Source organism: Trichomycterus rosablanca, chromosome 3 (assembly GCF_030014385.1).
Source record: "Trichomycterus rosablanca isolate fTriRos1 chromosome 3, fTriRos1.hap1, whole genome shotgun sequence".
NCBI classification, from domain to species: domain Eukaryota; kingdom Metazoa; phylum Chordata; class Actinopteri; order Siluriformes; family Trichomycteridae; genus Trichomycterus; species Trichomycterus rosablanca.
The window spans coordinates 23,631,406-23,646,009 of NC_085990.1; the positions used below are offsets into that span (position 1 = coordinate 23,631,406).

Consider the following 14,604-nt stretch of genomic DNA (forward strand, 5'->3'; position numbering starts at 1 on the left):
AATTTGGACATTTAGGGGTGTAGTCTCTTAGGGGTGTACTGACTTTTGTTGCCGGTGGTTTAGACATTAATGGCTGTATATTGAGTTATTTTGAGGGAAGAATACATTTACACTGTTATATAAGCTGCACACAGACTACTTTTCATTGTGTCAAAGTGTCATTTTGTCAGTGTTGTCCCATGAAAAGATATACTTAAATATCTGCAGAAATGTGAGGGGTGTACTCACTTTTGTGATACACTGTATATATATATATATATATATATATATATATATATATATATATATATATATATATACAGTAAATGTGTGTATATGTATGTATATGTATATATTTGGAACTTAAGAATTAAGAAGAACTTCATACATTTAGAATTAAGAAACTAACAAATTTAGAAACTGATGTATACAACACACTCAAAAATTGGACAGAAACATGTTTACCACTGGGCCACATCACCTTTTCTTTTAATTGTATTTTTTAATCATTTTCATCGAATTTACTGTAATTGTTGCAGTTTGTTGAAAAATGTGCCCATTCTTGCTGTATATAACACCTGAGCTGTTCGACAGTCTATGCTCGCCATTGTCTGATTCTCTTCTTCATGATGCAGATTCACACATTCACATATATACAGATTACCCAGGCCTTGGGCACTGATGCACCCCCATGCCATCACAGATGATGGTTTTTGGGTGGTCTGGATGTGTGCGTGTGTACCTTGCAGGTATAGTAGTAGTACGGTGTATCCAGTGTGAGTAATCCCTGGAGAGAGGTTGGTTTGGGCTGAGAGTCCTGTAGGAGGAGGCCATGCTCCTGAGTCACAAAAAATGTCACCACCAGCACATCAACCTACCAAAAACAGAATTCAAATACATCGACATTAATAAAAATGGCATTCAAATAAATCAACATATTAAAAATTACATTTAAATACGTCCACATATTAAAAAACAGCGTTTAAGGTGTCCACACCTTCAAACCCCACATCCAGAGACGTTGGGACGTTCTGTAAGACACATTAAAAAAACCTGTGGTTTTTTCTCTTGAATGTTTATTTTACATGAAAAAAGGGAAAAGACGTCATCTTGATGTCAGTATTTGTCTCTATAAGTCTTTCTAAAATCCCAATATACACCTCTGCATCAATAGTACCTCCACATACAGTGGGGGAAATAAGTATTTGATCCCCTGCTGATTTTGTAAGTTTACCCCCTTACAAAGACTTGAACAGTCTATAATTTTTATGGAAGGTTTATTTTAACAGAGAGAGACAGAATATCAACAAAAAATCCAGAAAAAAAACATTAAATAAAAGTTATAAATTAATTTGTATTTAATTAAGGGAAATAAGTATTTGATCCCCTACCAACCAGCAAGAATTCTGACCCCCACAGACCGGTTATGTGCCCATGAGGCACACAAATTAGTCCTGTCTCTGTATAAAAGACACCTGTAACAGAATCAGTTTCTTCCGTTCAAATCTCTCGACCACCATGGGCAAGACCAAAGAGCTATCAAAGGACGTCAGGGACAAGATTGTAGACCTGCACAAGGCTGGAATGGGCTACAAGACCATCAGCAAGAAGCTTGGTGAGAAAGAGACCACTGTTGGTGCGATAATTCGAAAATGGAAGAAATACAAGATCACAGTCAATCACCCTTGCTCTGGAGCTCCATGCAAGATCTCACCTGGTGGGGTAAGAATGATTCTGAGAAAGGTGAGGTCAGCCCAGAATTACACGGGAGGAGCTTGTCAATGATCTCAAGGGAGCTGGGAGCAGAGAAATGCTGGATATGACCCCAAGAACACCATCCCCACCGGGCATTTCTTTGCCTCCAAACACGGCGAGTGGAGTTGATGCCAAAGAGCTCAATTTTGGTCTCATCTGACCATATCACATTCTCCCAAGCTTTCTCTGAATCATTCAGGTGTTCATTGGCAAACTTCAGACGGGCCTGTACATGAGCCTTCTTGAGCAAAGGGACTTTGCGGGCACTGCAGGATCTCAATCCATTACGGCGAAGTGTGTTACTAATGGTTTTCTTGTTGACTGTGCTCCCAGCTCCCTTGAGATCATTGACAAGCTCCTCCCGTGTAATTCTGGGCTGACCTCACCTTTCTCAGAATCATTTTTACCCCACCAGGTGAGATCTTGCATGGAGCTCCAGAGTGAGGGTGATTGACTGTGATCTTGTATTTCTTCCATTTTCGAATTATCGCACCAACAGTGGTCTCTTTCTCACCAAGCTTCTTGCTGATGGTCTTGTAGCCCATTCCAGCCTTGTGCAGGTCTACAATCTTGTCCCTGACGTCCTTTGATAGCTCTTTGGTCTTGCCCATGGTGGTCGAGAGATTTGAACAGAAGAAACTGATTCTGTGACAGGAGTCTTTTATACAGGGACAGGACTAATTTGTGTGCCTCATGGGCACATAACCGGTCTGTGGGGGTCAGAATTCTTGCTGGTTGGTAGGGGATCAAATACTTATTTCCCTTAATTAAATACAAATTAATTTATAACTTTTATTTAATGTTTTTTTTTCTGGATTTTTTGTTGATATTCTGTCTCTCTGTTAAAATAAACCTTCCATAAAAATTATAGACTGTTCAAGTCTTTGTAAGGGGGTAAACTTACAAAATCAGCAGGGGATCAAATACTTATTTCCCCCACTGTATATGCAAGTAACTCATGTCATGGGTACTGATGCACCCCCATACTGTGACAGAATTTGTTTTTTGAATCCTTCACTGGTCTACATGAAGATCTCTCCAGATGAACTGAATCTTTTCACAATATTATGAACAGTAGATGGCGAAAGACTAAATTATTTACAATCTTGCATTAAAAAAACCTGTTTTTGAATTGACTGGCAATTTTCTCCTGATGTTTGGCACAAAGTGGTGAGCCACGACCCATCATTGCTTATAAAAACTGATCCTTTGGTGGATCCTCCTTCTGTACTCAATCATGATTCCCTCAGGCATCAAATTCTAAATCAGTTTTGATTTACAAAATACAATAAAGTTGATCAGTGAAAACATTCAAATTACTTTCTTTCTACTTTTATCAGTTAAATAAAGATTCAAGAAAATGAACAAATCACAGATTCTTCTTTTTACTGAGTTTTACGAAATGTCCCAACTTTTTTTTCGGAATTTAAGTTTGTATAAAAATATACATCGATCAGCCACAACAATACATTCACTGACAGGTGAAGTAAATAACATTTATTATTTGTTTACAGAGGTACATGTACAGAAGTGGGCACCAAGTAAAGCTCCTGAAGTTCATGTGTTGGAAACAGGAAAAATGTGCAGCCTAAGAATCTGAGCTAGCGGTTGCGGAGTGTTCCCAGTATGCAGTGGTTAGTACTTACCAAAAGTGGGCCAAGGAGGGTCAACCATTAAACAAGTGACAGGGTGATGGGCACCCAAGGCTCACTGATGTATGTGGGCCGGTCTGGTCTAATCCCACAAAAGAGCTACTGTAGAACAAAGTGCTGAAACAGTTTATGTTGGCTGTGATAAAAGAATATCAGAGCACAGAGTGGCTCACAGTTTGCTGGGATTGGAGTTGCATAGCCACAGACCATTCAAAATGTCCATTCTGACCACTGTCCACCTCCATTTGAGATGTTGACAAAGCCTCTAAATACCCCAGATCTTAATCCAATAAACTAGGCCCAACCATTAACGCCCAACCTCGGAACGTACAGGAAATCTGCTGCTAATGTCACAGTGCCAAAAACTCAGGTAACACAGGACAACTTCAGAGGTCTTGTGGGGTCCATGCGTTGATGGGCCAGAACTGTTTTGGGGGCACTAGTAGGATTAACACAACAATTGGTATGTGGTTACAATGTTATGGCTGATCTGTGGCATTTAAATATATCCATGTGTGTGTGTTTGTGTGTGTGTTGGTGGGTGATACCTTGTCATTGGCATTTAACTGGTTGACAGTGTGGTACTCTGAGTTGACCAAAGCGATTTCACATGCAAAAAGGCATGGCTCACTCTCATCCCAGAACTGAGAGATTGGATAACGACCTGCAAGCTCCGCCTCCTCATGCAGAGTCCTAAAAAGCGCCAGCACACACATATATACATACATTATATACATACAATATGTACAAAAATACATACCGTACATAACATCATAAATATTACAAAACAATTTATGACAGCAGATGATGCAAGCAAGTAATAGAGCATCCAGGAAAAACTACTCCAACATGAGCAAGGATGGATTGAAGCTTATCCCAGTGTCAATGTTTCAGTAAACATGCAAACAGTTTAAGAATAATGTTTCTCAACAAGCACTTGCAAAGTTTATAAGATTGCCATAATCAGGAGAAATCTGTGTGTTCAAGGCAAGGCTCAAAACCAACTTTCACATGTCTGAATTGTGAATCCAAACCAGCATGCGTCTATAATGGATATCACTGCATGAGCTCAGAGACATTTTTACAAACCCTTATCAATAAAAAAAACTAGTGCAAAATATACTTATTGCAGGCCCACCTGACATGGGATCATCAATGGGCTAAGATTACAGAATCATGTCCATCTATCCTTTCACTGGTAGCCAGCAGGGGGCATGGAGGCTCAGATGATTGTATGTGGAAGCCTCTTTAATCAGGCCCTTGGTAATGTGCTGCATCAAGGACATCCTTTTAAAAGCTGTTCTTTTTGGGGTTTTGCTTGCTGGTTCTTTGGTTTGCGTTCGTGTGGTGTCTATGCCTCTGCAGGGCCATTATCTTTTATTTCCACCTGCTTAGATATAGGCACTCTAAGTGGAACTAAGTCGGTTTCGCTGCGCCCTTTAGCCATCACAGAATGATGGCTACAGGTTGACACCCTCACTTCAGATGCCTCCTGCTTCTTTGGATGTTGCAGATGTTTTATTTCAGCCACCTTTCAGAAGGTTCTCTCATCAGTTTTCCTCTTTCCACTCCACCCTGAAAGGTTCCTGACTGTGCCATGAATAGCAAACTTCTCAATAACATTTCAAACAGCTGAAGCCGGCATGCCAAGCTCTTATACTCAAAAGACTGCTTGTGCTTGGTGATAATAGCATTTCTGACCTGCTAAGACAGCTCTTTTGTCTTTGCCATTGTGAATGAGGAAAGCCACCATTCATAGGTTAATTAAAGTCACTGACAAGGGGGACAGGTGAGTCTGAGGTAACAGGTTCAAACCAAACAAAGGGTGCCATTAATTGTGTCCTGTGGCTATTTTTAATTTATCCTTATCCCTGGCAATTTTTAATTCTGTTATTTTTGTGTCTATTGGTTTTCTGTATAAAACATTTTACAGTATTTTATAATACTTATATTTTATAAGTTTATAAATAGCCAAGCAGTTTCACTAAATACTTTATTCAGAGAAGGATGTCAATAATGTTCTCAATAACAAAAAGTGAAAAAAAAACAAGTGAATTTTTCATCTTAATAATTAAATAAAGATAAAAATAATTTAGAAAATTATAAAAAATTAGAAAATCTTTTTATAACTAAGGTCTAAATATATTAAACCCCTATGGTTTATATTTAGCTTTTTAAAATGACTGCTTTTGCTATTTATTCTACACAAAACAACCAGAATTATTCCAAAACCTCAGGCATAAAAATGGAGTGGTAACTTTGCAGCTATAAAAGCTATTTTAAAAGGTTTTGTTTGTATGTTTATTAGGATTTTAACGTCATGTTCTACACTTTGGTTACATTCATGACAGGAACCGTAGTCACTCATAACACAAGGTTAATCAGTTCACAAGGTTATATCGAACACAGTCATGGACAATTTAGTGTCTCCAATTCACCTTACTTGCATGTCTTTGGACTGTGGGAGGAAGTCGGAGCACCCAGAGTAAACCCACGCAAACATGGGGAGAACATGCAAACTCCACACAGAAAGGACCCGGACCGCCTTACCTGGGGATCGAACCAAGGACCATCTTGCTGTGAGGTGACAGTGCTACCCACTTAGCCACCCTTAATAGGTTTTGAATTCTATCTGTGAATAATTGGGCCCATTGAGTCAAAAGAGCACTTATGACATCAGGCACAGTAGAGTTCCTCCATACCCAGCTCGTCAAACCATGTCTTTATAAACCTTGCTCTCTGAACAGGTCATTCTGGAAAAATGGAAGCCTTCCCCAAATTGCTGTCACAGGTGAAGGAATATAATATGTTTTACGTAATAGAATGTACAAACCTTTTAGCAGTGGGTGTTGCTGGAACACTTTAGTTTAATAACTATGAAGGATGTCAACATACAATGTGTGGATAATTAAGACATAACATTAAAGACGAATTTGTTTCCCATCAATGCATTGTGTTTTATAATCACACACACACACACACACACACACACACACACACACACACACACACACACACACACACACACACACACACACACACACACACACACAAGGTTTGTACCTCTGGTTATCGTCTGATGGTGAAATTCCGCTGAGAGGTCGACCAGTGAAGAAGTCAAAATGAGACAGAGTGTCTAATTCAACATCGTAGAAATACACCCTGTGATCTGGACGCCCATTTACCTATTGGCGTGCACACACACACACACACACACACAAACAAACAGAGCATATTGTGAAGAGTGTGTATGTCTAAACTTGGGTCAGTAGCATAAAGTGCATTTTTGTGGGCATTATTTTGATAGTTTCATGACCAGGGAACAGTTTGGATTGGCTGACAGGTGTGTATTAGCTTCTTAAAATATGACATGATGCTCACTGTGCCTGATTGAATGATTATTGAGTTTTCTTTTGTTGAGAGAGACAAAACTCTGACTTGTGCTCAGTGTTTCCCATGTAACAAGACCCTTCAAGACCCTGACCAGAATAAAGCTTTTGACGAAATAAAACATAACATGATTGAATTATTCAAATAATTAAAATGTTTTAAAGGGCCATTCTACTCACACAACAATTATGATAAATCAGTGTGATTCATTCACTGCACTGTATGAGTGTGGTTATTTTGTGGTTTTGTACCTGTGTAATTAAGATGCTAAGTTGGTTGCCGCTGGAGTTGCACTTGACTGATCTCAGAGCTCCCAGGTCAGGAATCAGTTCGGCAAGGTTCTTTGCATTACACATCGGCTTTGCCTCTCTACACACAAGCACATGCACGCACACACACACACACAGACAGACAGACAGACACACACAAACAACATTGTGCCTAAATCGTCATGATACAAATTGTATACTGACATACTGTTCAGTAGAGTAGTATTTGATTTGGAACACAGCCTAAAATGGTTAATACATCCTTGTTAAACCATCAACAAAATTTTTACCTGCAGTCGACTTTCTTTATGGACTTTGTGCACAGGGGACAGTTGTGGTAAGACAGGTCTGGACATGAAATTTGGTCATTATGAAGCCATCTGGTGTCAGTGTGAGACTATTTGGTGTCAGTATAAAATAGTTTGGTGGATATTCTTATTATCAAGTCAAAAGTCAAGTCAAATTTATTTGTAAAGAGCTCTTTACAATAGACATCGTCTCAAAGCAACTTTACATTATCCAGGACCAACAGACCAAAAACCCCTGATGTGCAAGCCAAGGGCAACAGTGGCAAGGGAAAACACCCTTAAAATTACAGGAACAAACTATAAGAGGAACCTGATTCAACAGGAACCCATCCTCCTTGGGTGGCTTGGAAATTAATTTGAATTTTCAGTAATGTCTAATATCTGAACGCTTGAGCTTATTTTTCTTGCTTCTAACACATCAACGTTGAGGATAAAATGTTCACTTGCTGCCTAATATATCCCACCCACTAACAGGTGCCGTGATGAAGAGATAATCAGTGTTATTCACTTCACCTGTCAGTGGTCATAATGTTATGCCTGGTCGGTGTTTATTGGTTGTATGAATTGCCAAGTGCCCCGTACTGGCAATTCAACCAAGCTAACTTTGGTTACATTTCTTGACCAAGAACCATGGTAAAAAGTGGGCTAAAGGGGGCTGAATGAGGTCAGACAAAATTGAAATATTTAAAACCTAAACTGCAACAGATATTATTAAAGCAGTGCAGTGACAAAAATCAAAAGCATAAACATTTATTCATTGGCTGTTTTACCACCACATTATCCTGGTTAGGGGGCACCCACTGTATGATTCACTGGAAGAAAGGCAGGAAACAGGTCACCAGTCCATCACAGTGCAAACACATAAACACACATACATACCTAGGGGGACTTTTAGTATCTCCAATTAACCTGACTGCATGTCTTTGGACTGTGGGAGGAAACTGGAGTTCTCGGAGGAAACCTATGCAAACACTGGGAATACATGATGCAGCTTAAAACAGTCTTGTCAATTTTTTTCCTCTGATCTCTGTCCTTAGCTAGACATTTCTGTCCTCTAAAATTCTGTTCTCTTGATATTTTGGTATTTGCACCATTCGGTTTGTGTAAACTCTGCAGATTGCAGTTGCAAACCAGTCCGTCTGGCACCAACAACTATGACATAATTACTAATGTGATTACATTTCCCCCATTCTGATATTCAATGTAAGCATTAACTGAAGCTGTGTGTGTGTGTGTGTGTGTGTGTGTGTGTATGACTGACCTGCGTGTCAGGTCAAATACTTTGACGTGAAACGTATCAGTTCCAACAGCCAGGTACGAGCCACACACATTCAACATGATGGGGTTCCCTTCTGCCTCTGTAAAAACCAACAGCTGCTTTACTGTACCCTGTAACACACACACATCTCATTAAAATCTCACTGTATAAGGTCTGTAAGGGCATGTGTAGCTTTTAATAATTTAGCCAAAAGTATGTGGACCCCCAACCATGAGCTTGTTGGACAATACATTTTAAAACCATTTATGCCCAAGCCATGGGCATAAATATGTTAAATATGATGTTGTGCCCCCCCCCACTAGATATTAGTGGCCTGGCTCAGTTACAGAATCATGTCCTTCTGCCTTGCCATACATAGCTGGCAAATGGGAAATGGAGGTACAGATGGTTAATTCGTCACTTCCTCCTAACAGTCAACAGTGCATCGTTGAGTGTTAACTAGCTCCAGGTGAGAGTGTTTCTATTTGTTTTTTCCTTGCAGATATGTAGTTGCTCTGTTGGAAACCTACTTTCTCTTGAAACAGTAATGCCAGGCTCGATTCAAACTGATTTTTTCCTGCTTAGATGCCGACACACTTTATTTATTTCTGGGAACTGTGTTACAGTACATTTTGGGCATTACGAGGGAACCATCCTGGATGAGCAAGTAGCCCCAGAGGCAATGTGACGGCCCTTTTTACAAGCGAGCCCCACATGTGGATCAGTGCTGAGCGCAGGCTGCAAGGACTTCAAGTCGGTGAAGTGGGGTGTCACTTGTGCATTGCCATCACTGGCTTGTTTTGGGTTCCCTTTTTTCCTCTTTTCAAAGGACTTGCACTCTGAGCAGCTTGCCATATTGTGACAACCAGTTTTTATTTCTGCTCCGCCTCCTTTTTTATCCACTTTCTCTACTGTGGCTGTGGAAGTTTTTGTTTCTTTTTTTTTTGCACCTCATGCTTCAGTGGCATGACCCGTGCTGTTACAGCTTTCTTGGAAGGTTTTGATCTGTGAAAACATGTTAAACATGACGGCTAGTTTTGCAATCAATTATCATCCCAGTTCAGTTAAGTTGAGGTCAGAGTTCTGTACATGAGTCTACAGACCTTGCTTTGTGCATCAAGAAACAGGAAGGAACATTTATTTTATATGATTGATTTTGTAGAACTGTTCGCAATGGGTGTGGCTCAGGGGCATCCGCATACTTTGGCTGTATACAGTATGTATTTACACTTTAACTGACCTGCTGTGTGCGGACCTGCACTCGGTTTGGTTCTACAGTGTAAATGTTCTCCTCATGAACTGCTAGAGCAGCAGAATCGCACTGGAAAGAAGCTTGACACACAGACAGACAAAGAGACAGATGTTAGGATGTTAGAAGCTCTCTCAGCAAGGACAGACTGACAAATTTTTCAGATATTTTTGCTATGAAAATTGCATTTCAATATGAACCTTTTTTTTTTTTAAAAAGAGAAATTCTAGCCTCTTATCATTCTACTCATTATGCATGTTAAAAAAAATACACATGTCCCCTTCTTTACAGGTTCTTTACAGCTTTAATTGTTTTAAACCTCTTTAATATTGCTTGAACAGTGGATATGACAATCAGGTCATCTTTTAACACCTAATCAGGGTTTTGTTGGGTCTGGTGCCACCTGGAAACACTGGACAAAAGGCAAGAAGAGAGCGCCAGTCTTTACTGTCTTAATGCACTTTACGTTAGGACATGAGCATAATCTGTTTACCACTGTGTATCACAAGCATTCCTTTTAACAACACTTAATATTTGTGTGGGGTGTTCGGGTGGAGCAGCAGTCTATTATGCCAGCCCACGATTGCTTGGTGCAATCTACATACAGGGAATTAGACATCAGGCTGACTGGGTCCTAATAAGGTATAAAATGTTTTCTCTGTATTACCTGTATTACGAATTATTTGTCCCAAATTCATATACACATGTATAGATCTGCCATCCCATGCTATCACAGAGTCCTGCAAACACACACACAAACACAGTGACCACAGAGCTATAAAGATCACAGAGCTATAAAGACCACAGAGCTCTACTATTTCATTTTTTAGAATGGTATCCTATCCCAACAACAACTGGGTACAACCAGAGATCTAGAGAAACCAACCTAAGAACAGAAGGAACATGTTGAATTGAACAGAGATGGTTTGTTTGTTTAATAATTGGTTTAATGCCATGTCAACACACTGGTCACTGTTCAGTAATATATATATATATATACAGTGTATCACAAAAGTGAGTACACCCCTCACATTTCTGCAAATATTTCATTATATCTTTTCATGGGACAACACTATAGACATGAAACTTGGATATAACTTAGAGTAGTCAGTGTACAGCTTGTATAGCAGTGTAGATTTACTCTCTTCTGAAAATAACTCAACACACAGCCATTAATGTCTAAATATCTGGCAACATAAGTGAGTACACCCCACAGTGAACATGTCCAAATTGTGCCCAAATGTGTCGTTGTCCCTCCCTGGTGTCATGTGTCAAGGTCCCAGGTGTAAATGGGGAGCAGGGCTGTTAAATTTGGTGTTTTGGGTACAATTCTCTCATACTGGCCACTGGATATTCAACATGGCACCTCATGGCAAAGAACTCTCTGAGGATGTGAGAAATAGAATTGTTGCTCTCCACAAAGATGGCCTAGGCTATAAGAAGATTGCTAACACCCTGAAACTGAGCTACAGCATGGTGGCCAAGGTCATACAGCGGTTTTCCAGGACAGGTTCCACTCGGAACAGGCTTCGCCAGGGTCGACCAAAGAAGTTGAGTCCACGTGTTCGGCGTCATATCCAGAGGTTGGCTTTAAAAAATAGACACGAGTGCTGCCAGCATTGCTGCAGAGGTTGAAGACGTGGGAGGTCAGCCTGTCAGTGCTCAGACCATACGCCGCACACTGCATCAACTCGGTCTGCATGGTCGTCATCCCAGAAGGAAGCTGACGCACAAGAAAGCCCGCAAACAGTTTGCTGAAGACAAGCAGTCCAAGAACATGGATTACTGGAATGCCCTGTGGTCTGACGAGACCAAGATAAACTTGTTTGGCTCAGATGGTGTCCAGCATCTTGCCTACAGTCAAGCATGGTGGTGGTAGCATCATGGTCTTGGGCTGCATGAGTGTTGCTGGCACTGGGGAGCTGCAGTTCATTGAGGGAAACATGAATTCCAACATGTACTGTGACATTCTGAAACAGAGCATGATCCCCTCCCTTCGAAAACTGGGCCTCATGGCAGTTTTCCAACAGGATAACGACCCCAAACACAACCTCCAAGATGACAACTGCCTTGCTGAGGAAGCTGAAGGTAAAGGTGATGGACTAAACCCAATTGAGCACCTGTGGCGCATCCTCAAGTGGAAGGTGGAGGAGTTCAAGGTGTCTAACATCCACCAGCTCCGTGATGTCATCATGGAGGAGTGGAAGAGGATTCCAGTAGCAACCTGTGCAGCTCTGGTGAATTCCATGCCCAGGAGGGTTAAGGCAGTGTTGGATAATAATGGTGGTCACACAAAATATTGACACTTTGGGCACAATTTGGACATGTTCACTGTGGGGTGTACTCACTTATGTTGCCAGCCATTTAGACATTAATGGCTGTGTGTTGAGTTATTTTCAGAAGACAGTAAATCTACACTGCTATACAAGTTGTACACTGACTACTCTAACTTATATCCAAGTTTCATGTCTATAGTGTTGTCCCATGAAAAGATATAATAAAATATTTGCAGAAATGTGAGGGGTGTACTCACTTTTGTGATACACTGTATAATATATATATATATATATATATATATATATATATTATGGCAAGCCAAACAGGAAATATATAGCAAATGCTGATATATATGGAATGAAACTTGATATATATATAATGAAACTCGATATATATATAAAGAAACTCGATACTGTATATAATAAACTTGATATATATATATATAATGAAACTTGATATAAATAATGAAACTCGATATATATATATATAATGAAACTTAATATATATAATGAAACTTGATATATATAATGAAACTCAATATATATATATATATATAAAATGAAACTCGAGATATATATATACTGAAACTTGATATATATATAATGAAACTCGATATATATATAATGAAACTTGATATATATATAATGAAACTTGATATATATATAATGAAACTTGAATGAAACCAGGCCAGGCCCTAGGACCCCCGATTTTCTCACTGGAAATCGGAAATATACGCGCACGCGCGTGCATGCGCTTACATGCTTATATTATTGTTTAGACAGTGTAAATCAAACACAAGTGTTTATAAAGTAATAATAACGACGCGTCCTGTTGTTCTGACTTTTGTGTTTGTATTTGTGACGTGCACATATTTGCTCTATCTGCAAAAAATAAAATAAACAATGTGGGGAAGCGATTTTTGTACTGGACGTTGTAACGTTGTCATGTAAGTTATAGGGTTGCCAACTGTCCTCTAAAATACAGAATCGTTCCTTATTTGGAAACTAAACGTCGCGTTCCGTATTGACCTGATACTGGACGTGCTTTGTTCTGTATTTTTATCAATGGGAGAGAAATGTCGCAGATTAGACTGAGACAGGGCGATATGTATGAAACAGAAGGAAACTGCTGCTGTCGTGGGAATAAGAAAGCGTCTGGTTATAATTTTAAGTAGTATTTAAGTTGTGTGCGCCGCAGACATATCAGCATAAACCTTTTACTATTTCAATGTTTAAGTAGCGCAGTGGGCAGCGCGTCCAGAACCGGGGCTGCATGAGTCTTCATCATTTCTTTTCTTTACTTCCCACAGTACCTAACATCTGTCTGACAGCAGGTCTCCACACAGACAAAAGACACATCACTGTCAATTTTCCTGACAAAAAACTACCCCCCAAGCTCAATGCAAAGGGGTTTGTGTACCTTTCGTCATTAGTTTTTCACTTCAAATCCCAAAGTTGAAAAGGTTTCAGTATTCAGTTTCGTTTCAAATAATAAACAAACACACATTGATAGTAATAAGATCTGACCCCTGTTCTGACTTCTGTGTATAAAACTAGGGTTGCCAACTTTCAGAAATAAGGAACGCGAGTTGGCGGGTTGGCGGAAGGCATAGGGTGTGGGGTGGGATGTTGGGCCAGTGTGACAACCAGCTTGGCCCCCCCTACGGCCCCCCTAATTGCGAACTTGCGAACACACAGCGACAAGGCTGCACACCAAAGTAACCCACATTTTATTAAGTAATTGGCCCCTCTAACATAGCCTCTGCCCCCCCCCCCCCCCACCTCACATAGTCTAGAACCCCCACTGTAAAGAACATCATGTAACATTTTTTCTCAATAGTGCAAACAACATTTTTACATAATCCATCATTACACTGACATGCAGCCCCGGTTCTGGACGCGCTGCCCACTGCGCTACTTAAACATTGAAATAGTAAAAGGTTTATGCTGATATGTCTGCGGCGCACACAACTTAAATACTACTTAAAATTATAACCAGACGCTTTCTTATTCCCACGACAGCAGCAGTTTCCTTCTGTTTCATACATATCGCCCTGTCTCAGTCTAATCTGCGGCATTTCTCTCCCATTGATAAAAATACAGAACAAAGCATGTCCCGTTTCAGGTCAATACGGAACGCGACGTTTAGTTTCCAAATAAGGAACGATTCTGTATTTTAGGGGACAGTTGGCAACCCTATAACTTACATGACAACGTTACAACGTCCAGTACGAAAATCACTTCCCCACATTGTTTATTTTATTTTTTGCAGATAGAGCAAATATGTGCACGTCACAAATACAAACACAAAAGTCAGAACAACAGGACGCGTCGTTATTATTACTTTTTAAACACTTGTGTTTGATTTACACTGTCTAAACAATAATATAAGCATGTAAGCGCATGCACGCGCGTGCGCGTATATTTCCGATTTCCAGTGAGAAAATCGGGGGTCCTAGGGCCTGCCC

At 40.0% G+C, this 14,604-nt stretch overlaps 1 protein-coding gene across 2 annotated transcripts in view; it reads right to left on the reverse strand.

Annotated features, from left to right (window-relative positions):
• The window catches only part of ift140 (intraflagellar transport 140 homolog (Chlamydomonas)), a 113,322-nt gene that overhangs the window by 66,329 nt on the left and 32,389 nt on the right, over window positions 1-14,604 (reverse strand). For both annotated transcript variants that reach the window (XM_062991098.1, XM_062991099.1), the window contains 7 exons: window positions 10,528-10,600; window positions 9,852-9,943; window positions 8,615-8,742; window positions 7,028-7,145; window positions 6,450-6,571; window positions 3,935-4,079; window positions 722-853 (listed from right to left, as the gene is read on the reverse strand). In XM_062991098.1, coding sequence (XP_062847168.1) covers window positions 722-853; window positions 3,935-4,079; window positions 6,450-6,571; window positions 7,028-7,145; window positions 8,615-8,742; window positions 9,852-9,943; window positions 10,528-10,600 — 810 coding nt within the window. The remainder of the gene's footprint in view (window positions 1-721; window positions 854-3,934; window positions 4,080-6,449; window positions 6,572-7,027; window positions 7,146-8,614; window positions 8,743-9,851; window positions 9,944-10,527; window positions 10,601-14,604) is intronic.